Below are 27,144 nucleotides of genomic sequence, written 5' to 3'. Positions count from 1 at the left end.
TGATACGCTGAATCTGATGGTGTGATTTTCATTGAGGTTACTTGACGTTTAGAGGCTGTTTTTCCCTTTTTCGAAAATCAAGAAAATTTGCTCAGGCTCGTTATCTTTGATGGGTAAGACTAAACTCAATGAAATTTATATATTTGAAATTATATTTCCTCCTAGTTTTCGTAGGTCTACCTACGTAAAACACCCTGTAAAACCCTGTACCCTGTACCACCCTGTCTACCCTGTAAAACATTCTTGACGATCGAGCTGGAACTTTCAATTGGGAAAGTGGAAGTGCAAGAAGACTTTAAATATGGTGCTGAGGAGACAGGTGTAGATACTATATTACCAGGAGGCCTACAGTTCAGATCTTTATCTTATTTTGTTTGGCAAAAGCGTCTATTTTTATGGGTAGATCCGCAAGGTTTTATATCTGGTGTTATACTGCCGTGAATAGTACTTACACAGTTTCCTATTTTTTTAAATTGTCTATACCTTTATCCATGCCATGATGATTCAACGGCATAATGCATGAGCATTAGGAAACTGGTGCTAGTGTCGAAAAAAAGATCACCACCGCCATCCGGTGTTTGGCCATTTTTATCCCATTTTCTAGCCTCTGTAAACTGCAGCATGCGTGTATTTGCAGGTATGCTATAACATAGAGATGGGAAAAGGAAAATCAAATTATGTCACCAGTTGGCCTACCAATTTAAATTAGCGTTTTATTTTGTTTGGCAACAACGTCTATTTTATTGACAAAATTCACATGGTTTTGATTGTCGTATTTCAATAACTTGGCTAGTACTTACATAATTGCCCATTTTAAGGAAATCATCCATATCCTTATCCATGCCATGATGATCCAACGCCATAAACAACGTATTGACAACGATGCAAAGCGTGATGAATAACTCAACAAACGGATCAAAAACAATAAGGGCGATTACACTCTGGAACTTCAACCATGGCTCACAACAGTCCCACACGCAGAATATATCGATGGCTCTTAAAAAGAGTGCATATATTTTTTCATTGAAAGTTGGTTCATCTTCATCATCTGTAAAATAAACAGAAAGAATATAGAAGAAAAGAACTTCTATGGTGCTCTATAACGCTTAATTCAGACTATGATCACAACTATGAATAGGAATAGAACCACATTTGACCAAAGGCAAAAGAATAAACGCTGTCTTTCACCCTTAATTTTATGGTTATGACTATGGTTGTGGCTCGCAGTTATGGCTCTATTCTGGCTTGGACATAAGAAATATGTTTTAACAAGACATTGGTTGTTAACGAATAGAACGAATATATTCGTAGAGTTCCAAATCAGTGAAATGAAATCATGAATGAATGAGTGAATCATGAATGAAAGAATGAATCATGAATGATTGCATGAATCATGAATGAATGAATGAATCATAAATTAATAAATGAATCATGAATGATTGCATGAATCATGAATGAATGAATGAATCATAAATTAATAAATGAATCATGAATGAATGAATGAAACATGGAAATCAATGAATGAAATCAATGACACTTTCCTTTCCTATTTATAAGGTTTAGATAATTATATGGGAGACATATTTAGGCCCACGCCTATTTTCACCTTGAAAATAAGCATTTTCTTTACTTTTGGTTTGAGTCTTTTTTACTCTAAGTTTTGAAAACATAATTCTAGTGAACTGAGTATGAATTTAAGCCATACTGAAATTGTTTGGTTTTCAAATTTAAGACCTCTTTTTTTGATTATTTGATACCTATTGATCAGAATTTAGCAAAGTTATGATGCTCAAAATACTATCGAGTTCATTTTTTCTGTACATCTACCTTAAAGTGTCCCTTAATAATCATAATACAAAGTCTATCATCATATTCGGTAATCATAATTCCAGTCTATCATGTTTATCACTTATATTCAAATTTATCAGAAGTCACTGTCCTTTAGCGGGGAAAGGGATGGATGTTCATTTCATCAGTTCTTCTTGCTATCGAAGTACTTGTTGTGTTTTGCAGTTATTTGTTCTTGTGTATTATAATTTTTCTTTATATTTGTTTCCTTTGTTTGTGCTCTGTCTCCTTTTTTTGTATGAATTGTTTTCAAATAACCAATATGACTGATATTTGTTTTTTTTAAAGTATAATGGTGTTTCTGTATTCTGTAACAGCATAGTAGTATTTCATGCTGGAATATCTATTATTTACGTAGAAATTACTTGGGCAAACCATTTTCGGATGTTTCAAAATATTCTTCTATGATGTGGTCGACTTGAACATAATTTGTTGGAGAAGATGGCAGGATTTTTAAATAGTTACTTTTTATTATGTAATAAGGGCTGTGTGGGAGAGTTCCAAATTTTGTGTTCATATAGCAGCATCCCTATTTCATTACTAGATTAAATTCTCGGCCTAATTTTGGTCTGCGAAGATCGGCCATATCTCTGACTCTGGTTTGTAAGGAATTTCATTTTAAGATGATTGAAGCATCGCTTCAGGCCAAATTATGAACTACAAAAATTCCTGTATAGGGGCAGACTAACCCCTTATGTTCTGAATATTGACCATGAATCTTGCTATAAAAAAAATAAACAAAACAACTTTAATGATGGAAAAACTTGTTTCAAAAATATTCAATAGCCAAAGAAAAAATGAAAAAAAACAACAACACATAGAATACTAAAGATAGATCAGTTAATACCTGATCGGTCTTCAGTTGGTGGAATATATTTGTGCTTAGAATGTAATATAGGTACTGAGGGCGGCTCCACTCTTATTGAAGATTAAATGACAAAAAATTAAGTTTTTTCAACTGAAAGTAAGGAGGAACTTTAAAACTTAAAACAAACAGAACTTATTACGTATATGAAGGGAGTTACTCCTCCCCAACACCTTGCTCTTTGCGCTAAAGTGTTTTATCACTTTTAATAAAAACTTCTTATTGTTCTAATTAAACAAACATAGTGTTTCAGGAGTTGTTCTTAAGGAATTGGGACAGAATTTAAACTTTATCTTAAGGAACAAGGTGCTGTGGAGGGGCAACTCCCCTGATATATGTAATAATTTATGTTCATTTTAAGTTTTAATGTTACTCCTAACTTTCAGTTCAAAAAAACTTCTTTTTTATTTAATTTCTGATCGTTTTTTAAATAGTGCCGGCAAATGTGGCTACTCCTCTAAGGAAAATTTCTTCCTCCCTAAGAATTTATTCTCTAGACCATTCAATCCTGGTGAAAATTTCCACCGGGCAATTACCCTTAACTTCTCCATGCATAAAATTGAGTCGGCAAAGTTAAAGCAAGACATAAGAAGAATTTCGCATAGGAATTCTGGCAAATTCCCCCGGTGTAAAATTTCACCCCCTGGAAACTTCCCTCCCCATGGAAAATTATCCCCGTAGAAAATCTTACCATAAGAAAATCTCCCCCCACCCGATAAATGTATGCATACTTCCCAATAACAAATACTATGCGTAAACAATGAGCAAACTTTATAACTTAAAGACCTTTCCCCAGGAACTGTGGAGGATCATGATATCTCCAAAGGGACATTTATTCTGCCTTTCAACTATGCTGAACAAAATGGCTATCTCGAAATTTTGATCGCACGATTTTGAAAAAAAGGGCGTGGGAGGGGACATGGTTGCCCTCCCACTTTTTGGTCACTTAAAAAGGGCACTAGAACTTTTAATTTCTGTTTGAATGAGCCCTCTCACGATATTCTAAGACCACTGGGTAAATAAGTCTTTTAGGGGGTGTTTTTCCCTTTTTTCAAAAATCAGGCACATTTTCTCAGGCTTGTAATCTTTGATGGGTAATATTTAACTCTATTAAATATATATATTTGAAATCAGGATAAAACTCTGATTTTTTTTATATATCTAGTGGAATCAAAATTCCGGTTTTTCGAGTTTCAGTTTCTATTGAGCCGGGTCACTTCTTACTTACAGTTCGTAACCACGAAATGTTTGAAAAGAGAACTTAGAAACAACTCGAGTTTTAAATATTTAAGTTTTATTATTAAGATTTGAATTTGAATGTAATGAGTGGGACTTTGAGGGGGAGAGGGGTGATAGCCACCCTCAAATTCAGGAAGATCTATTTTTTTTATTTGCAATTCTTATAATAGATGGAATGAAAAGCTTATGGCGCAGGGAAGACCCACAATCATTTTTTTACAGCGGAACAGCACCTGCCTTTGGTGCCCAGCCCAAACTTTTTTCATTAATCGAACAAAATCTTTGAAAAATTTATTTTCCAGTTAAAATTTTGTTTTGCAAGTACAACCAGCTTTTGATGCCTAATATTATTTGAAATTACTTTCTTTCTAATGAAGATTATCAGAGTAGCAACGCGCGAAATAAATCAAATTACACACTATAAAAATCACCATGTACACTTTTAGAAGAACAGTAAAAATAGTAAAAAGAAAGGTAAATTATATGAAGATCATAAGAAAATAAAACGTAGTAATTAGATTTTGGATGCCCCCCCCCCTCCATGGGCACATGCCTATGTCTTATATACATAAACAAGTATTTCTATTCTTTTACCGCGTAGTTTAAAGTGCACAGAGCAGTGAATTTGAAATCTGCTTGGTGTGGTTGAATGTAAATTGACACAACCATTATATATATATATATATCAAAACAATACAAGAAAATCATTAATTACAATTTTTAACGAAAAAGAACTCCATATGCAGTTATGCAGTTTTTGGTAGTAGCAGGCACCAAATTAAAGAAAAAGAAACGAGGGTAAAAAATCAGCAGAAAATAAGCTAAAGAAATATTGGACCAAACAGCGACGTTTGAAGTGATGTTTGTATCCATGGGAATAAACAGGGTGTTAATGTTTGAATCTTTTGGGCGAAAAGCGTTGCAAGATTTAACTAACTAGTTATGTTTATTTATTTTCACGACTGAACCTGGCAACACTGATGAAAATGTGATACAGCCGTATATATTTGAAACAACCAAAAAAACCTTAGAAAATCACGTCTTTCAGGTATGAATGGACCTAAGATGGGTCAAAGGGGGAGATTTTTTTCTATTTTGTTGTCCGTAGTGCTTTAAGGTAATAGCTACGCTATAAAAAAATTTCTTTTATATCTCTCTGGGAATAAAATATGGGTTTTCTATTTTACATTAGAAGACGTGTTTTTTTCCTAATTAGCTACCTTAATTAGCTGAACATAGCCTTTGAGAAAAATTGTTTCACTCTGAGATTTCGTTTGGCAACAACAAGAAACCTTTGATATATAAAATAAATTGAAAGTACTTTCTTTGGATTTCTACTAAAGTGTATCGGAGCAACAACACGTGAAACTGGGTGATTAATAGGACTCAACTCCCCTAGAAAGCCTGACAACAATCTATATCTAGTGGAACAAATTTCAAATATTTTAAACTTTAGGGGCTACGCATAATGTATTATGTAGTTTCTTAGAAAACGTATTGTACCAAGGACCCAAAAATAAAACATTTCTTTTCCCTTGACTTTTCTGATGTCTATTCATATCTAAAAACAGCAATTGTAATTATGTGAGTTAGTTTTTTGGTAATTTGTGCTTTGTTATTTTTGTTTTGCAATTGCTATGGTTTTTTCATGGTTATTTTTATGTAGCATGATTTTTTAAGTGTGTTATTTTCATGTGCTATTATTTTGTGTCATTTTTATTTTATTTTGTTTTGCAATCGCCCAAAAAGCCCTTTGTTGCCATCAATATCTATCTATCTATCTATCTATATATCATGGTTTCATGCCTTATTCATGTCTTTTTTTAAATTGTGCTTATCCCCTGAAATATGGGGTAAGCACTAAAATTTGTCGTCTTTAAAAACTGAAGCTTTACGAATAAATGAAAATTTCTACCATTAGGAAGAAAAATTGACGCCGTTTTTCACAAACAGCAACAAAGCAAGAAAAATAAACTTTTTCTTAAGACTCCCCCCCCCCCCAGAAAAGTTTTGCATGCTTACAACAACAAAATAGTTTATAAAGATTTTGCATACTTTCAATCTCCAGCATAAGCTAAATTTATCTCCATAAGCCAGACAACAGACCATTAGTCAGGTGTCTAGGAAAACACAACACCTGACTGTGATTATGGCTTCTATAGTTTCAGGCTGCAGATTTCAGTCAATACAATGAACATCGGAGACTTGAAGTTTATACCATTTGTAGTACCAAGTACACTAAAACACGAACATTTTAACCGTCTGGACCTATGTAAGGGCTATTAACTGAATTAAATAAAACAAATATACATTCCAGGACCACTGGGATGATACGATCACCCCTGGAAAAAAAGAAAAAAAAAGCATCCGTGATCTTTCTTCTGGCAAAAATACAAAATTCCACATTTTTGTATATAAGAGCTTGAAACATACACACAGTTAGATTCTCTGATACGCTGAATCTGATGGTGGGATTTTCATTATGATCATTTGACTTTTAGGGGGTGTTTTCGCCTTTTTAAAAAAATCAAGAAAATTTTCTCAGGTTCGTAACCTTTGATGGGTAAGAGTAAACTTAATGGAATTTATATACTTGAAATCAGTATAAAAAGGCGATTCTTTTGCTATATCTATTGTATCAAAATTCCATTTTTAAAAGATTCGGTTACTATTGAGCCGGGTCGCTCCTTACTTACAGTACGTTACCACGAACTGTTTGAAACTACAATTCTATAAAGTTATTCTTTCAATTGTTGCAAAATTACACGTTTTTAGTGCACCATGATTTCGTCAGTGTTGCCAGGTTGAACCATAAAAATAAACAAGGAATAAAAACTAAAGAAAAGAAAAACAAAAATCGGGTTTTCTAAGGCCAATAAAATACTGGACGAAAATTCTAAAAGGACAACTGCCTTTCTTCTTTAATGACCAAGCCATAAAACAAAGAAAAAAACACAAAGAAATGAAAAAAAGATAGGTTTTTATAAGGCCAATGAAAATACTGACCGAAAAAAAACGTATTTTTGCTAATTTTTTTCACCCGTTTTTTTTTTTTTTTTTTTTTGCCACTCGCTGCTACCCAAATACCGAACTGCGTATGGACGTCTTTTTCATTAAAAATTGAATTCCAAATAATTAATTTGAAGGTTTTAATTTTCACTATCGTTTTCTTAAGAATCTAACAATTTAAAACAAATGAAACCTACAGCTTGAATCGCCATAACTAGCTATGAAGTTATTCCATACAAGATAGTACACCACACAGGGTACATTTCTCCACAAAATATGTATTTATTTTTAATTTCATATAATTACTTTTTCCATGCAGATTATTTAGCTTTGCTGTAATATCCTAAAAATGCATAAAAATTATTTTTTGCTGCCATTTTATTATAAATTATTTTAGTAAAGTAAATGATGATTCTTTACAATTATTTTGTTATAATAAATTATTTATAGTAAATTTATTACAATGTCGGTCCTTAAGAACGAATATATACGTATTTATATATTCATTATAACTGGTAGTAAAAAAAGCCACCGAAGAATTTAAATTGGGCCATAAGACTCTATTCACTTACCATCAATAACATCTACTGCTTGGAAATGTTTTCCAGCCGCTTGGTCAATGATGTCATTAAGTACCATCACATCTAAAAGGGGGATAAATGATTATAGCTCCAGGCGATTTAATCTCAATATGAACGGATTGAAAACGGGGCACTTTCAAAAGAGTAAACACATTATTCAAAAAAACAGTTTTCACGGGATTGTTTTGAAATGGAGAAGTATTCGACGGTTTCAATCACTGAGAACCAGAGAATTTACTTTTCAAAGTGTTGTGATTAGAAAAGGTTCAATTGGTTCAAATTTCATTCGATTCATTTGATCTTTTATCAGCAGCCCTGATTGGTGGAAAGTGAAGAGGATAGAAAATGATGTGTAGCTGAACACAGAAAACAGGCTATATCGCAAAGAGCCAGAGAGTTTACTTGTAAAATTGTTTAGAGGTAAAGGTAAAAAAAAGGTAAAGAACACGGCATTGGACTTTAGAGTCCCCACCGGCGGTGCTGATCTCCGTTTCTTGGCCCTTCAGCCAGGAAGTGCAACGGGGGTTGGGGCCAACCATCCTGTGTTTTCGCACACCCTTCCTGTTCACCTTCTCCAGATTTCTCCAGGTACCCATTTAAAGTTGGGACGACTCTGGATGAGCTTACAGAGTCCCGCCACTGACCCTCGTCCCAAACCAAATAATTGAGTACAATAGGATTCGAACCTATTGTTATGACTATGAGTTATGACTAGGACTACTTCACGTCTCAGCTTTGGACTCAAGTTTGGAGATCGTGTCATTACAGATGCTGATTTTGCCGATGACTTGGCCATTCTGGCGGACTCCATGGAGCAGTTGTTGGAAGGACTTCGAATACTACAAGAAGAGGCTGCAAACGTAGGACTACAGATAAACTGGACTAAAACGAAAATTATGGCCATAGACCCATCCTCCCCAGCTGCCAATCCTTCAGTTAGCTTAGATAGCACCACTAGAATCGAAGTTGTCCAAAGGTTCACCCACCTGGGCCCCATAATTTCTTCAGATGGCTTACTTCTTTCTGAACTACAAGCGAGAATATCCAAAGCGTCTTCTGCCATGGGCAGACTGAACCGTCACCTCTGGCAAAAACCGAACATCAGTCGCACAACGAAGCTGCGGATTTTCAACGCCCTCGTCGGCTCTGTGATGCTCTATCGAGCTGAGACGTGGCAAGCTTCAGCCGCAACCCTCAAGACAATTGATGTCTTTCAGTCGAAGAGCCTGAGGAGGATCGAAGGTCTACGATGGTTCGACTTTGTCAGCAATGAGAAGCTGCTGCAGCTCACCAAGCAGTCTCGGTTTTCGACCCAAGCAGCCGAGCGAACACTACGATGGTTCGGACACCTACTTCGATTGCCTCCACACATACCTGCGAAAACGATCCATGACTTCGACCCTGTCAAAGCCGGGTGGGAGTGACCTCACGGCCGACCGAAAAAACGATGGTCTGACAGCCTGTCCGAGTTCCTGGCGATGGCAAATATCAGGTTGAGCGATGTGCGAACGCTTGCCATGAACCGAAGTGGATGGAGGAGGCAGACGTCACTCTCTACGCCGAGCAGCGCCCGGCAGGAGACATAAGTCAAAGTCAAGTAAGTCAAAGTCAATAGGATTCGAACCCTTGTCCTTTCGGACAAAGGATCGTAAATCCAGCGCACCAATCCAGCGCACCAAATTGATTGGATTTTGTTATGTTAATGGTTACGGTACTTGTCTGTTATAGTGCCTATGTAATAGAAGCTAAGTAGAACCGGTTTTCATTGAGTTTGCGATCCTGTATTGAATGAAATCTATTTAGTTGTGATCTGCATTGAATTAAAATATATGCTTTGGATTATATATTTGCGCATTAGGGGGTGAGGTTGGGGCTAAAGTATTTGGACAGTGTGAAGTTAAAACAAATCCTAACTTCATAATACGCAGAATCATTGTACCTAACACATTTTGCATGCAGGCCCGCTACACTTTACCCCCTTTACCCCTAATGTGCAAATATATAGCTCAAATTTGTTTCTAAAGTATTATGTTTCCATCATATTTTGTGATATTTCATTAGGATTAGTCGGAGAAGCAGTCAGAGAAACAGATCGCAAACTCAATGAAAACCGTTTCTACTTAGCTATTACATACATAGGCGCTATAACAGACAAGTACCTGCTTACTTGTAGTTCACAAGAGGGGATAAACTAAAAGATAACCAATTAAATTATGTTCCTAAATATAATTAATTTAAAAAAACTTTTTCCACAAAATAAGTTTTTCAAAGAAAAGTAAAGAACTCCATTAAACAAAAAATGAGCAAAAATAAAATCAAATAATGTACCAAGCGTCAAACTACCACAAATCAGCATCAATAAATAAATGAAACCCAAAACGAACAGGAATTTCAAGAAATAACCAGGTGAAACATAAAACGAGCATAAATTAGCATAGGTTGGGCGCAAAACCCCTAAGGATTCCAAAAGCCAGAAAAAAATTTGTACTTTACAAAAAACATGTAAATGTTTTTATTTTTATACTTTTAATAAATCAAATAATATTAACATTTTGATTACTAAATATCAGTATATGTATATTAAACTGACAATGCACATTATTTGTATTTTTTCAGTAAAGTGCAAATTTTGTTCTGGCCTTGGGAAGGCAAAGGGGTTTTGCGCCCTGAAATTTCCTGAAATTTCTGAAATTTCTACAACAACTTTCTGTATAAACCTTATATGCCCCCAGGGCATAACTTACAACCCTTGCACTGAGGGCTCTGATGGGGTTATCATCCTCAAAGACCTAACTTCCAAAACTTTTGACCACGTTGAACAAAATGGATATCTCAAAACTTTGATTGGATGTGTTTGGGGAATTGGTGGGCGAGGAAGGGGTGTTAGTTGCTTTCCAATCACTTTCGACTATTAAAAAGGGCACTAGCCATTTCAATTTCCAATCGAATGAGCCCTTTTTGAAGTTTCTAAGACCACGCGTTATATAAAAACCTTATATGCCCCCTGGGCATAATTTACAACCATTGCACTGAGGGCTGTGGGGGAGGGGAGGCTGTCACCCTCAAAGACCTAATTTCCAGAACTTAAAACTACGTTGAACAAAATAGTTATCTCAAAGTTTGATTAAATGTGTTTGGGGAAAAGGTGGGCGTGAGAGGCGGGTTAGTTGCCCTCTAATCACTTTCGACTATTAAAAAGGACACTAGCCCTTTGAATTTCCAATCGAATGGGCCTTTTTTAGATTTTCTATGACAAAGCTTTCTATAAAAAACTTATATGCCCCCAGGGCATAACTTATAATCCTTGCCCTAAGGGCTGTGGGTGACTGTCCTCAAAAACATAATTTCTATCTGGAAATCAACTACACTGAACAAAATGGCTATATAAAAATTTTGATTGGACGTGTTTCGGGATAAAGTGGGCTTTGAAGGGATGTTAGTCGCCTTCCAATCACTTTCGAGTATTAAAAAGGGCACGAACCACTCCAATTTCCAATTGAATGAGCGCTTTTTGAAGTTTCTACGACAACATCTTCGATGCGAAGTGCCCCGCTCTAAAGCAAAAAATTAACAAATAATACATTGTGCCAACATCTTTCTTATATGCCCCCAGAGTATAACTTAAAACCCTTGCCCTGAGGGTTGTTGGGGATGTCCTCCTCTTCACTTAGTCCCCATTTATTGTCTCGTTCTCGAGTGTCCCCGTTCTTTACTTAGGCAGCACGATTGTGCTGCCAATGATTTATACAACAACTTTCTATATAAACCTTATATGCCCCCAGAGCATAACTTAAAACCCTTGCACTGAGGGCTCTGATGGGATTATCATCCTAAAAGACCTAATTTCCAGAACGTTTAACTACGTTACACAAAATAAATATATCAAAATTTTAATTCGATGTTTTTGGGAAAATGGTGGGCATAAGAGGGGCGTTAGTCGCTATCCAATCACTTACAACTATTAAAAAAAGCACTAGCCCTTTCAATTTCCAACTGAATGAGTCCTTTTGAAGTTTCTACGACAAGGCTTTCAATAAAAACTTTATATGCCCCCAGGGCATAATTTACAACCCTTGCCTAGAGGGCTGTGGGGGGAGGGGTTGTCATCCTTAAAGAACTAATTTTCAAAACTTTCAACTATGTTGAATAAAATGCCTATCTAAAAATTTTAAAAATGTGTTTGGGGAAAAGGTGGTCGTGAGAGGGGGTTAATTGCCCTCAAATAACTTTGGACTATTAAAAAGGGTACTAGCCCTTTGAATTTCTAGTCAATTGAGCCCTTTTTCAAGTTTCTACAACAAAGCTTTCAATAAAAACCTTATATGCCCCCAGGGCACAACTTACAACCCTTGCACTGAGGGTTTTGGGGGAGTGTCCTCCTATAAAAACATATTTTCTATTTGGAAATCAACTACGCTGAACAAAATAACTATCATAAAATTTTTATTGGGTGTATTAGGGGGAATGATGGGCGTGGGGGGGGGGATAGTTGCCCTCCAATCACTTTCGACTATTAAAAAGGCAGTAACCCTTTGAGTTTCCTATCGAATGAACCTTTTTTGAAGTTTCTAAGACAACGATACCTTCTATAAAAACCTTATATGCCCGCAGGGCATAACTTAAAATCCTTGTCCTGAGGGTTGTGGGGGAGTTTCCTCCTCAAAAACATATTTTCTATTTGGAATTCAACTACGCTAAACAAATTGGCTATCTCAAAATTTTGACTGGATGTGTTTGGAGGAATGATGGGCGTGGGGGATACTAGTTGCCCTCCAATCACTTTCGACTATTAAAAACGATACTAGTCCTTCGAATTTCCGATTAAATGAACCTATTTTGAAGTTTCTACGACAACGCTTTCAATAAAAACTTTATATGATCCCAGGGCATATCTTACGACCCTTGCCCTGAGGGCTGTGGGGGAGGGGTTGTCATACTTAAAGACCTAATTTCCAAGACATTCAAGTACGTTGAATAAAATGGCTGTCTAAAAATTTTGATTGGATGTATTTAGGGAAAAGGTGGAGCGTGAGAGAGGGGGGTTGGTTGCCCTAAAATTACGGTTGACTATTAAAAAGGGCGCTATTCCTTTGAATTTCCAATCGAATGATCCCCTTTTCAAGTTACTACGACAAAGATTTCTGTATAAACCATATATGCCCCCAGGGCATAACTTACAACCCTTGCACTGAGGGTTATGAGGGGGTTATCGTCTTAAAAGACCTGATTTCCAGAACTTTCAACTACGTTGAACAAAATGGATGTCTCAAAATTTTAATTCGATGTGTTTGGGAAAATGGTGGGCGTGAGAGGGGCATTAGTCGCTATCCAATCACTTTCTACTATTAAAAAAGGCACTAGCCCTTTCAATTTCCAATTGAATGAACCCTTTTGAAGTTTCTACGACAACGCTTTCAATAAGAACTTTATATACCCTCAGGGCATATCTTACAGCCCATGCCCTGAGGGCTGTGGGGAGAGGGTTGTCATCCTTAAAGACCTAATTTCCAAGACTTTTAATTACGTTGAATAAAATGCCTATCTAAAAATTTTGATTGGATGTGTTTGGGGAAAAGGTGGTCGTGAGAGGGGGGTTAGTTGCCATCAAATCACTTTGAACCTCCTCAAAAACATATTTTCTATTCAGAAATCAACTACGCTGAATAAAATGGCTATCTCAAAAGTTTGATTGGATGTGTTTGGGGGAATGATGGGCGTGGGGGGGGGGACTAGTTGCCCTCCAATCAATTTCGACTATTAAAAAGGGCACTAGGCCTTTCGATTTCCAATCGAATGAGACCTTTTGGAAACGACAACGCTTTCTATAAACACCTTGTATGCACCCAGGGCATAAATTACATCCCTAACCCTAAGGTCTGTTAGGGTGGTTGTCATCCTCAAAGACCGAATTTCCAGAACTTTCAACAATGTTAAACAACATGCCTATCTCAAAATTTTGATTGGATGTGTTTGGGGAAATGGTGGGCGTGAGAGGGGAAGTAGTCGCTCTCCAATCACTTTCAACTATTAAAAATGGGCCTAGTCCTTTGAATTTCAAATCAAATGAGCCCTTTTGAAGTTTCTACGACAAAACTTTCAAGAAAAATCTTATATGCTCCACAGGGAATAATTTACAACCCTTGCCCTGAGTGCTGGGGGTGGGGGGATGTCATTCTCAAAGACTTAATTTCCAGAACTTTCCATTACCTTGAACAAAATGGCTATCTGAAAATTTCAATTGGATGTGTTCGGAGGAATGGTGGGCGTGAGAGGGGGGTTAGGTACCCTCCAATCACTTTTGACTATTAAAAAGGGCACTAGCCCTCTCAATTTCGAATTGAATTAGCCCCTTTTGAAGTTTTACGACAATCCTATCTATAAAAGCCTTATATGCCCCCAGGGCAGAATTTACAACCCTTGCCCTGAGGGCTGTGGGGGAGTGTCCTCCTCTTTACTTAGTCCCCGTTTCTTGTCTCGTTCTCGAGTTCTCCGTTCTTTACTTAGTCAGCGCGATCGTGCTGCCTATGATTTATAGAACAACTTTCTATATAAGCCTTATATGCCCCCAGGGCATAACTTATAATCCTTGCACTGAGGGCTCTGAGGGGGTTATCATCCTAAACGATCTAATTTCCAGAACTTTCAACTACGTTGAACAAAATGGATGTCTCAAAATTTTAATTCGATGTGCTTGGAAAAATGGAGGGCGTGAGAGGGGCATTAGTCACTATCCAATCACTTTCAACTATCAAACAGTTCGTGGTAACGAACTGTAAGTAAGGAGCGACCCGGCTCAATGGTAACTGAAACTCTAAAAAACGGGATTTTGATACCAATAGATACATCAAACGAATCAGATTTTAATTCTGATTTCAAATATATAAGTTTCATTAAGTTTAATCTTACCCATCAAAAGTTAAGTGCCTGAGAAAATTTGGCTGATTTTCGAAAAATGGGGGAAAAACCCCCTAAGAGTTATAGAACCTCAATGAAAATCATACCATCATATTTAGCGTATCAGAGAACCATTATGTAGAGGTTTCAAGCTTCTATCTGCAAAAATGTGGAATTTTTTGCCTGAAGAAAGATCGCCGACGCGTGTTTATTTTTGTATTTTTTTTTGTTTTTTTCCCCCCAGGGGTGATCTTGTTGACCCAGTGATCCTGGAATTTCGTGAGAGGGCTCATTTGAACGGAAATTAAAAGTTCTAGTGTCCTTTTTAATTTACCAAAAAGATTGGAGGGTAACTAGGCCCCCTCTCACGCTCATTTTTTTCTCAAAATCACCCGATCAAAATTTTGAGATAGCCATTTTGTTCAACATGGTCGAAAATATGATAAAAATGTCTTTTAGGATGACTTGATCCCCCAAAGTCCCCTGGGGGAGGGCTGAAATTTATGAACTTTACTCCCTGTTAACATCGAGGCTTGGGGAGTGGGACGGCTACCGACTTTTTCCGAGGAGATTTTGTCGGGGCGGGGGGGGCCGGCGAGGGGCGGGGGCGCTCGGGCCGGCTCTGTCCCTGACGGACGTTTTCAGGGGGGAAGGGACATTGCTATGAAGGGGGCGCCAGATTTCCCAGCATTATTAAAGAAAAAGATCAGGAATTAAATAAAAAAAACAAGTTTTTCAACTGATCAACTGATTGTGATTAAGAGGTCATTTTTAAAGAACTGGAAAAAAAATTCGAACTATAGTTTAAAGAGCAGGGTATTGACTAGGGGGCGAACTAATATACTAGGGGGCGTGTTAAAAATTTATGAATATAGAAGTTCGTTACGTAAGTTAATTCTAAGTTACGTATATTTATCACTAATAATAACGTTCGTAAATAAAATTAAACAAGTGTCGAGAAAGCCATTTAACCAAATATAATATGCAAATTTTGTTTTAATTATTCATGTACGGTGAGCCAAAATCAAAACCTGCATTAATTCAAAAACGTTCAAAAATTAAATAAAAAAAACAAGTTTTTTTAACTGAAAGTAAGGAACGACGTTAAAATTTAAAACGAACAGAAATTACTCCATATATGAAAGGGGCTGTCCCCTCCTCAACGCCTCGCTCTTTACGCTAAAGTTTGACTTTCTCACAACTCTATTTTTTTAAACAATAAAAAAACTTTAGCGTAAAGAGCGAGGCGTTGAGGAGGGGACAGTCCCCTTCATATACGGAATAATTTCTGTTCGTTTTAAGTTTTAACGTCGTTCCTTACTTTCAGTTAAAAAAACTTGTTTTTTTTATTTAATTTAAAAAGGCACTAGCCCTTTCAATTTCCAACTGAATGAGCCCTTTTGCAGTTTCTACGACAACGCTTTCAATAAAAACTTTATATGCCCCCAGGGAATAACTTACATCCCTTGCCCTGAGGGATGTAGGGGGAGGGGCTGTCATCCTTAAAGACCTAATTTCCAAAACTTTCAACTACGTTGAATAAAAGGGCTATATAAAAATTTTGATTGGATGTTTTTGGGGAAAAGGTGGGCGTGAGAGGGGGGTTAGTTGCTCATAAATCACTTTCGACTATTAAAAAGGATACTAGCCCTTTGAATTTCAAATCGAATGAGCCATTTTTCAAGTTTCTACTGCAAAGATTTCAATACAAAACCTTATTATGCCTCCAGGGCATAACTTACAACCCTTGCACTGAGGGCTCTGAGGGGGTTATCATCCTGAAAGACCTATTTTCCAGAACTTTCAACTACGTTGAACAAACGGATATCTCAAAATTTTAATTCGATGTGTTTGGGGAAGAGGTGGTCGTGAGAGGGGGATTAGTTGCCCTGAAGTCACTTTCGACTATTAAAAGGGTACTATCCCTTTGAATTTCAAATCGAATGAGCCCTTTTTCAAGTTTCTACGATAAAGATTTCAATAAAAACCTTATATGCCCCCAGGGCATAAATTATGATCCTTGCCCTGAGGGTTTTAGTGGAGTGTCCTTCTCAAAAATACATTTTCTATCCGGAAGTCAACCACGTTAAACAAAATGCCTATCTTAAAATTTTTATTGTCAACTACGCTGAACAAAATAGCTGTCTCAAAATTTTGATTGGATGTGTTTGGGGGAATGATAGGCGTGAGGAGGGGCTAGTTTCCCTCCAGTCACTTTCGAATATTAAAAAGGGTACTAGCTCTTCGATTTTCTAATCGAATGAGCCTGTTTTGAAGTTTCTAAGACAACGCCTTCTATAAAAACCTTATATGCCCCCGGGCATAACTTAATACCCTTGCCCTGAGGGTTGTGGGGTAGTGTACTCCTCAAAAAAATATTTTCCATTTGGAAATAAACTACGCTGAACAAAATGGCTATCTCAAATTTTGATTGGATGTGTTTGGGGGAATGATGGGCGTGGGGGGGGGTTAGTTGCCCTCCAATCTCTTTCTACTATTGAAAAGGGCACTAGAACTCTCAATTTCCAATCAAATGAGCGCATCTTGAAGTTTCTACGACAACCCCTTCCATATGAGGGGCCCTGCTCTAAAGGAAACAATAATAAATAGTAGACTAAATTGTGCCCTATTCAATCTGAAAATCAATTACTCTGAACAAAATGGCTATCTCACTATTTTCATTGGATGTGTTTGGGGGAATGATGGGCGGGGGAGGGGCCAGTTGCTCTCCAATCACTTTCGACTATTAAAAAGCGCACTAGCCACTCCAATTTCCAATCGAATGAGCCCTTTTCGAAGTTTCTACGACAACTCCTTCGATACGAAGTGTCCGGTTTTGGAGGAAAAAAAAACAAAAAAAACATTGTGCCCACATCGTTCATTACTTAGGCAGCGCTAACACGCTGCCTAAGATATACTAGATAAAGCCTCTATAAAGCATGGTCATAATGAAAATGCCCTGTCTGCAAGGAACAGAGATGTTGCATAATTTCGACACCTAAGATTGAAATGAATTGAATCAAATCGGTTTTGTTTCATTTGGCTCCAAGGAGGGACTTTTCTGGCATTCAGGTTTCAGGGAAACTTTCTTCTGCATTTTCCCTTGATTAGTGTAAACAAAGACAGGTCTACTTTGCAGTAGAACTTTTAAATTTTGGCTTTTGGGATGATTAGAGGTAGTACGTCAACGAATATTCAATTCCGAATTTTGTTCTATCTAAATTATCGAATTACGTTTTCGCAAGTAATGTTTAGTTTTTTGAACGTAATTTTCCCATTATTGCCAATCGGATGCACTATCGTGTTACCCACGGTACTTCATTGACATTCTTGAGCACCAAAATTAGCAATTGGCATCCCTTTTGACATTAGCAATTGAAATTAGCAATTTATCAAATAGATTTAGCTATTTAGAAAAATCAGCAAATAGAAAGTTAGCAATTAACATCCAAATTGACATTGCCTTAAATTTTTTGTCTTTTTTTGTCTTTTTGTCTTTAAATTTTTTGTCTTTAAATTTTTTGTCAAAATTTTTTGTCTTTAAATTTTTTGTCAAAATTTTTTGTCTACCAAAGTTAGCAATCGCTGCCATGAATTTAGATCCATTGAGGCCTCTGAAGAACGGAATTTACTTATACCGAAAAATTTCATTATCTTTAGCTGACATATTTTTTGCCAACTTTTAATGTTGTAGTTTTGACAAAATTCTTTGTTTAAATTGAGGCTATGGTATCCTGCTGTTTTTTTCTTCTATATTTCTATCTTATCTATTGTAAGACATTCCCCTTATTTTTGTTGCAACAATATTTTAATTGATTAATTACAAATTATCTTCATGCGAATAATAATAAAAGAATCCACGCTATTCCCATACAAAGTATAGTTCCCCCCGCCTCCTGTTTGAACGTCTGAAAAACGATTCATATGGAAAACCTTCAAAATCAGGTTTTTGATGTTCTGTGAAATAATGAAAAACGTAACTTATATTAATCGGGAAAAACCAGAGCCTTATCCAGGGGGGTAGGCCTACCTGTTTGAGCCCCCCCTTTAAAAAAGAAACTTTTGTTCCATTCGCACAAAGGTAAAAAAATCATGCGTAAACAAATTTTTGTTGCATTTTGTAAGGGTTTTCTTAGCTTTTCTCACGAGCAAAAACTCCTATGATTGTTTATTTAATTTTTCTTCGTTTTGGGTTTTATTTATTCTTTAATAGTAATTTCTGGTCGTTTTGAGTTTGAATTTTAACAGTTATTTTTATCTGCTGAGCTTAAGTTTAAAATGGCCTTTAATTTTCTTTTAAAAAATTATTTTTCGGAAGTTTTTTTTAATTAAATTTTGTTCGTTTTTGATTGCAAGAAGTTTCAAGTTTTTAAAATTCCTTATTTGAAAGTAAACTTAAAAAAAAATCAAATCTCCTCAAAGTATCAAAACTGGTATCAAAGTAACAATATCAAAGTAAAAAAAGTTTGCCTCCTTTGAAATGAGCCCCTTTTGAAGTTTATACGACGACCCCATCTATATGAAGTGTGTCTGGGGGAAAAAATGGAGTGTGGGGGGAGGCTAGCTACCCTCCAATAACTTTTGACTCTTAAAAAGTAAATTAAATCTTTCAATTTCCAGTCAAATGAGTCTTCTATGAAGTTCATGCGAGCATCGCTTCCATAACAACAATATATGCCCCCAAGGCATAACTTACAACGCCTACCCTCGGGCCCTGGGGGGCTGTGTCAACACCGCAGTTTTTGTTATCTGAACTTTGTTATCTGAACTATATGAAGTGCGTCTGGGGAAAAAATGGAGTGTGGGGGGAGGCTAGTTACCCACGGATATCTTTTGACTCTTAAAAAGTGAACTAGAACTTTCAGTTTCCAATCAAATGAACCCTCTCTGAAGTTTATACGAGCTTCCCTTTCATAAGAACCATACACACCCCTAGGACAACACTTACATCAACTACCCCCTGGGCCCTGGGGGATTGTGTTGACACCGGAGTTTTTGTTATTTAATTTTTGAATAATTTAAAAAAAAACTGACTTTCTCAAAATTTGTAGCGGATGGGTTTGCAGAAAAACGGCATGAGGGGGGGGGACTAGTTGCCCTTAAATCTCTTGACTCTTAAAAAATGAACTAGAACTTTCAATTTCCAATCAAATGATATCTCTATGAAGTTTATACGAGCATCCCTTTCATAAGAACTATACATGCCCTTAGGGCATAACTTGGAACGCCTTCTCCCGGGCCCTGGAGGGTTGTATTGACACCGGAGTTTTTGTTATCCAACCTTTGAACTGTTTTATTTTTAACAAAATGTCTATCTTAAAATTTTCATCAGATGGGTTTGGAAAAAGAAGGCGTGGGGGGGGGGCTAGTTGCCCTTGGATCTCTTTCGACTGTTAAAATGTGAACTCGAAGTTTGAGTCCAGTGAAATGAGCCCTCTTTGAAGTTTATACGAGTAACCCTTTTTTTTATAGGGTATAACTTACAACACCTGCCCCCAGGCCCTGGGGGGTTGTGTCGACACCTGAATTTTTCTTATCTGACTTTTGAACAATTTTGACTTTTGAACAACTTAATGGCTATCTCAAAATTTTTATCGGATGCATTTGAGAAAAAAGGGGCGTGGAGGGGCTAGTTGCCCTCCAAGCTCTTTTGACTCTCAAAAACTGAACTGGAATTTTCAATTTCCAATCAAATTAGCCCTCTCTGAAGTTTTTGCGTGCAACCCTTCCATAAGAGCCATATATTCCCCCAGGGCATAACTTAAAACGCCTGCCATCGGGCCCTTGGGGGCTGTGAGTAGTAATGCTATAACGATTACAAGCGGGGTGTCTCACTATATAGCTATAACGATTACAAGCGGGGTGTCTCCCTATATAGCTATAACGATTACAAGCGGGGCGTCTCCCATATAGCTACAATGCTTACAACAAGACAGTCCCGCCAATACAAGCAGACAGTGTAATGACCGGAATTCAACCACCGTGAAAATTCGTTCTCTGTTCAAAGAGCGTGATGTTTCCTTTGTTTGAAATTGTGAAATTCTGTCTGCTACCTTTAATTTGTTAGGCGTGGTTGACTTATGTTTAACCTTGAACTAATTTACATAAATTAATTTATTATTAATTAATTTACATAATTACACTAATTTAAATAATTACATTAATTAATTTTTTTTTAACTTTTTTTAACTTTTTTTTTACATCTCTTAGAATGTCATTAAACATACTTAAAACACAAAAAATTCACATTTAATATTTTCCAACTTCAAAATGGGAATGATATAGATATGTGTGTCGCAACTTTTACTATTAGAAAATTAATATTTGTAGTGACCAATTTTTTTTAGTAAGCCAGCATATCAAACGTTTAGAATGTCTATTAAAACATCGGAGATGTAAGAAAAGGAATTTGTATTCATGATATGTCGGATAGATAGGTTAACATAGAGAAAATCTAAGTATAAGAATGAATAAATTCTTTATCAACATCTATTGACAGATACTTGGGATAGCTTTAACGGAATCTAAGTATTAGAGTGAGTAAATTCTTTATCAATGTCTTTTGACAGATACGTTTGATAACACTGACATAATTTAAGTATCAAATTGAACAAATTCCTTATTAACATTCTTCATCGATATCATTTGTCTGCTACGTCGGACAGCATTGACAAAATCTATCTATTAGAATGAATAAATTCTTTATCATCAGCCGTTGTCGGATTTGTCATTATGAAAAAAAATTGTAAGTAAGTAACAAACTCTTTCTTTAATTCACCTATTGCATACAAAAAACAGAAATTATAAAAAAAAATAATTAGGCATTGAGATTGGCAATGATCCGCCCAAACCCATAGGCAAAGGAAGTGAGAGAGACAAAAACACGTATAAATATAAGGATTCTGACATACAAAGTAACAATCACAGGCATTGAGATTGGCAACCATCCGCCCAGACACATAGGCAAGGAGAGTGAGAGAGACAAAAACAAATATAAATATATGGATTCAGGCATACAAACTGACAGAGACAGGCACTGAGATAAGCAAACACCCGCCCAGACACATAAGCAGAGGAAGTGAGAGAGACAAAAACACATATAAATGTAAGGATTCTGACATACAAAGCAACAATCACAGTCATTGAGATAGACAAACATCCACCCAGACACATAGGCAGCGAGAGTGAGAGAGACAGAAACACATATAAATTTATTGATTCTGACATACAAAGGAACAATCAGAGGCATTGAGATAGGCAAACAGCAGCCCAGACACATAAGTAGAGAAAGTGAAAGAAACAAAAACACATATAAATATATAGATTCTGACATACAAATCGACAAAGACAGTCACTGAGATAAGCAAACATCCGCCCAGACACATAGACAAGGAGAGTAAGAGAGAAAAAAACACATGCAAATATATTGATTCAGGCCTACACACCGACAGAGACAGGCATTGAGATAGGCAAACGCCCGCCCAGACACATAAGCAGAGAAAGTGAGGGAGACAAAAAAACATATAAATATATGGATTCTGACATACAAACCGACAAAAACAGGCATTAAGATAGGCAAACATCCGCCCAGACACATAAGCAGAGGAAGTGAGAGAGACAAAAACACATATAAATATATAGATTCTTACATACAAATCGAGAAAGACAGGCATTGAGATAGGCAAACATCCGCCCAGACACATAAGCAGAGGAAGTGAGAGAGACAAAATCACATATAAATATATGGATTCAGGCATACAAACCGACAGAGACAGGTACTGAGATAAGCAAACACCCATCCAGACACATAAGCAGAGGAAGTGAGAGAGACAAAAACACATATAAATGTAAGGATTCTGACATACAAACCCACAAAGACAGGCATTGAAATAGGCAAACATCCGCCCAGACACATAGGCAAGGAGAGTGAGAGAGACAAAAACACATATAAATATATGGATTCAGGCATACAAACTGACAGAGACATGTACTGAGATAAGCAAACACCCGCCCAGACACATAAGCAGAGGAAGTGAGAGAGACAAAAACACATATAAATGTAAGGATTCTGACATACAAAGCAACAATCACAGGCATTAAGATAGTCAAACATCCGCCCAGACACATAGGCAAGGAGAGAGAGAGAGACAAAAACACGTAGAAATATATAGATTCATTCATACACACTAACAATCACAGGCATTGAGATAGGCAAACACCCACCCATACACATAAGCAGAGGAAGTGAGAGAGACAAAAACACATATAAATGTAAGGATTCTGACATACAAAGCAACAATCATCATCATTGAGATAGACAAACATCCACCTAAACACATAGGCAAGGAGAGAGAGAGTGACAAAAACACATATAAATATATAGATTCATTCATACAAAGGAACAATCACAGGCATTGAGATAGGCAAACACCTGCCCAGACACATAAGTAGAGAATGTGAAAGAGACAAAAACACATATAAATATATAGATTCTGACACAAAAATCGACAAAGACAGTCACTGAGATAAGTAAACATCTGCTCAGACACATAGGCAAGGAGAGTAAGAGAGACAAAATCATTTGCAAATATATTGATTTAGGCATACACACCGACAGAGACAGGCATTGAGATAGGCAAACGCCCGCCTATACACATAAGCAGAGGAAGTGAGAGAGACAAAAAACACATATAAATATATGGATTCAGACATACAAACCATCAAAAACAGGCATTGAGATAGGCAAACATCCGCCCAGACACATAAGCAGAGGAAGTGAGAGAGACAAAAACACCTATTAATATATAGATTCTGACATACAAATCGACAAAGACAGACACTGAGATAAGCAAACATCCGCCCAGACACATAAGCAGGGAGAGTGAGAGAGACAGAAACATATGCAAATATATTGATTCTGATATACAAACCAACAACGACAGGCATTGAGATAGGCAAACATCCGCCCAGACACATAAGCAGAGGAAGTGAGAGAGACAAAAACACATATAAATGTAAGGATTCTGACATACAAAGCAACAATCACAGGCATTGAGATAGGCAAACACCCAACCAGACACATAAGCAGAGGATGTGAGTGAGACAAAAAAACATATAAATATATGGATTCAGTCATACAAACCGACAAAGACAGGTACTGAGATAAGCAAACACCCCCCCAGAAACATGAGCAGAGGACGTGAGAGAGACAAAAACACATATAAATGTAAGGATTCTGACATACAAAGCAACAATCACAGGCATTGAGATAGGCAAACATCCGCCCAGAAACATAGGCAAGGAGAGTGAGAGAGACAAAAACCCATATAAATATATGGATTCAGGCATACAAACTGACAGAGACAGGCACCGAGATAAGCAAACACCCGCCCAGACACATAAGCAGAGGAAGTGAGAGAGACAAAAACACATATAAATGTAAGGATTCTGACATACAAAGCAACAATCACCATCATTGAGATAGACAAATAACCGCCTAGACACATAGGCAAGGAGAGCGAGAGTGACAAAAACACATATAAATATATAGATTCAGACATACAAAGGAACAATCACAGGCATTGAGAAAAGCAAACATCCGCCCAGACACATAAGAAGAGGAAGTAAAAGAGACAAAAACATATATAAATATATAGATTCTGGCACACAAATCGAGAAAGACAGTCACTGAGATAAGAAAACATCCGCCCAGACACATAGGCAAGGAGAGTGAGAGAGACAAAAACACATGCAAATATATTGATTCAGGCATACAAACCGACAGAGACGGGCATTGAGACAGGGAAAAACCCACCCAGACACATAAGCAGAGGAAGTGAGGGAGACAAAAAACACATATAAATGTATGGATTCTGACATACAAACCGACAAAAACAGGCATTGAGATTGGCAAACATTCGCCCAGACACATAAGCAGAGGAAGTGAGAGAGACAAAAACATATATAAATAAATAGATTCTGACATACAAATCGACAAAGACAGTCACTGAGATAAGCAAACATCCGCCCAGACACATAGGCAAGAAGAGTGAGAGAGACAAAAACAAATGCAAATATATTGATTCAGGCATACAAACCGACAGAGACAGGCATTGAGATAGACAAAAACCTACAAACTGACAGAGACAGGCACTGAGATAAGCAAAAACCCGCCCAGACACATAAGCAGAGGAAGTGAGAGAGACAAACACACATATAAATGTGAGGATTCTGACATAAAAAGCAAAAATCACCATCATTGAGATAGACAAACATCCGCCTAGACACATAGCTAAGGAGAGCCAGAGTGACAAAACACATATAAATATATAGATTCAGACATACAAAGGAACAATCACAGGCATTAAGATAGGCAAACACCCGCCCAGACACATAAGTAGAGGAAGTGAAAGAGACAAAAACATATATAAATATATAGATTCTGACATAAAAATCGACAAAGACAGTCACTGAGATAAGCAAACATCCGCCCAGACACATAGGCAAGGATAGTGAGAGAGAAAAAAACACATGAAAATATATTGATTCAGTCATACAAACCTACAGAGACAGTCATTGATATAGGAAAACATCCACCCAGACACATAAGCAGAGGAAGTGAGAGAGTCAAAAAACACATATAAATATATGGATTCTGACATACAAGCCGACAAAAACAGGCATTGAGATAGGCAAACATCCGCCCAGACACATAATCAGAGGAAGTGAGAGAGACAAAAACAAATATAAATATAAAGATTCTGACATACAAATCGACAAAGACAGTCACTGAGATAAGCAAACATCGGCCCAGACACATAGGCAAGGAGAGTGAGAGAGACAAAAACACCTGCAAATATCTTGATTCAGCCATACAGACCGACAGAGACAGGCATTGAGATAGGCAAAAACCCACCCAGACACATAAGCAGAGGAAGTGAGGGAGACAAAAACACATAAATATATGGATTCTGACATACAAGCCGACAAAAACAGGCATTGAAATAGGCAAACCCCCGCCCAGACACATAAGCAGAGGAAGTGAAAGAGACAAAAACACCTATAAATATATAGATTCTGACATACAAATTGACAAAGACAGGCATTGAGATAAGCAAACATCCGCCCAGACACATAGAAAGGGAGAGTGAGAGAGTAAAAAACACATGCAAATATATTGATTCAGGCATACAAACCGGCAGAGACAGGCATTGAGATAGGCAAACACCCGCCCAGACACATAAGTAGAGGAAGTGAAAGAGACAAAAACATATATAAATATATAGATTTTGACATACAAATCGACAAAGACAGTCACTGAGATAAGCAAACATCTGCCCAGACACATAGGCAAGGAGAGTGAGAGAAAGACAAAAACACATGCAAATATATTGATTTAGGCATAAAAACCGACAGAGACAGACATTGAGATAGGCAAAAACCCACCCAGACACATAAACAGAGGAAGTGCGGGAGACAAAAAACACATATAAATATATGGAATCCGACATAAAAGCCGACAAAAACAGGCATTGAGATAAGCAAACATCCGCCCAGACACATAAGCAGACGAAGTGAGAGAGACAAAAACATATATAAATATATAGATTCTGACATACAAATCGACAAAGACAGTCACTGAGATAAGAAAACATCCACCCAGACACATAGACAAGGAGAGTGAGAGAGACAAAAACATATGCAAATATATTGATTTAGGCATACAAACCGACAGAGACAGGCATTGAGATAGGCAAAAACCCACCCAGACACATAAGCAGAGGAAGTGAGGGAGACAAAAAATACATAAATATATTGATTCTGACATACAAGCCGACGAATACAGGCATTGAGATAGGCAAACACCCACCCAGACACATAAGCAGAGGAAGTGAGAGAGACAATAACAACTATAAATATATAGATTCTGACATACAAATCGACAAAGACAGGCATTGAGATAAGCAAACATCCGCCCAGACAAATAGGCAGGGAGAGTGAGAGAGTCAAAAACACATGCAAATATATTGATTCAGACATACAAACCGACAGAAACGGGCACTGAGATAAGCATACACCTGCCCAGACACATAAGCAGAGGAAGTGAGGGAGACAAAAACACGTATAAATATAAGAATTCTGACATACAAACCGACATTGAGATAGGCAAACATCCGCACAATCACATAAGCAGAGGAAGTGTGAGAGATAAAAACACATGTAAATTTAAGGATTCTGACACACAAACCAACACAGACAGGCATTGAGATAGGCAAACACCCACCCAGACAAATAAGCAGAGGAAGTGAGGGAGACAAAAACACATAAATATATGGATTCAGACATACAAACTGACAGGGACAGGCACTGAGATAAGCAAACACCCACCCAGACACATAAGCAGTGGAATATGAGAGACAAAAAATACATATAAATGTAAGGACTCTGAGATACAAAGCAACAATCACTGGCATTGAGATAGACAAACATCAACCCAGACAAATAAGCAGAGGAAGTGAGAGAGACAAAAACACTAATAAATAAATGGATTCTCACATACAAACCAACAAAGACAGACACTGAGATAGGCAATCATCCGCCCAGACACATAGGCCCAGAGAGTGAGAGAGACGAAAATCCAATCAAATATATATATTCAGACATACAAAGCAACAATGACAGGCTTAGAGATAGGCAAACACCCTCCCA

The 27,144-nt window shown here is 37.1% G+C and overlaps 1 protein-coding gene across 1 annotated transcript in view; it reads right to left on the bottom strand.

The window, feature by feature from the left end:
- LOC148939517 (sodium channel protein para-like) overlaps positions 1–27,144 on the bottom strand; it is a 352,192-nt gene that overhangs the window by 34,587 nt on the left and 290,461 nt on the right. Inside the window, 2 exon segments of the mRNA XM_089106716.1 lie at positions 801–1,048; positions 7,534–7,605. Coding sequence (XP_088962842.1) covers positions 801–1,048; positions 7,534–7,605 — 320 coding nt within the window.

This window comes from Artemia sp. Qi Xiang Cuo, chromosome 21 (genome assembly GCF_049724085.1).
Source record: "Artemia sp. Qi Xiang Cuo chromosome 21, ASM4972408v1, whole genome shotgun sequence".
Taxonomy (NCBI): Eukaryota; Metazoa; Arthropoda; class Branchiopoda; order Anostraca; family Artemiidae; genus Artemia; species Artemia sp. Qi Xiang Cuo.
The sequence above is the reverse complement of the archived record's forward strand: the minus strand, read 5'-3'. Positions and strand labels throughout refer to the sequence as shown.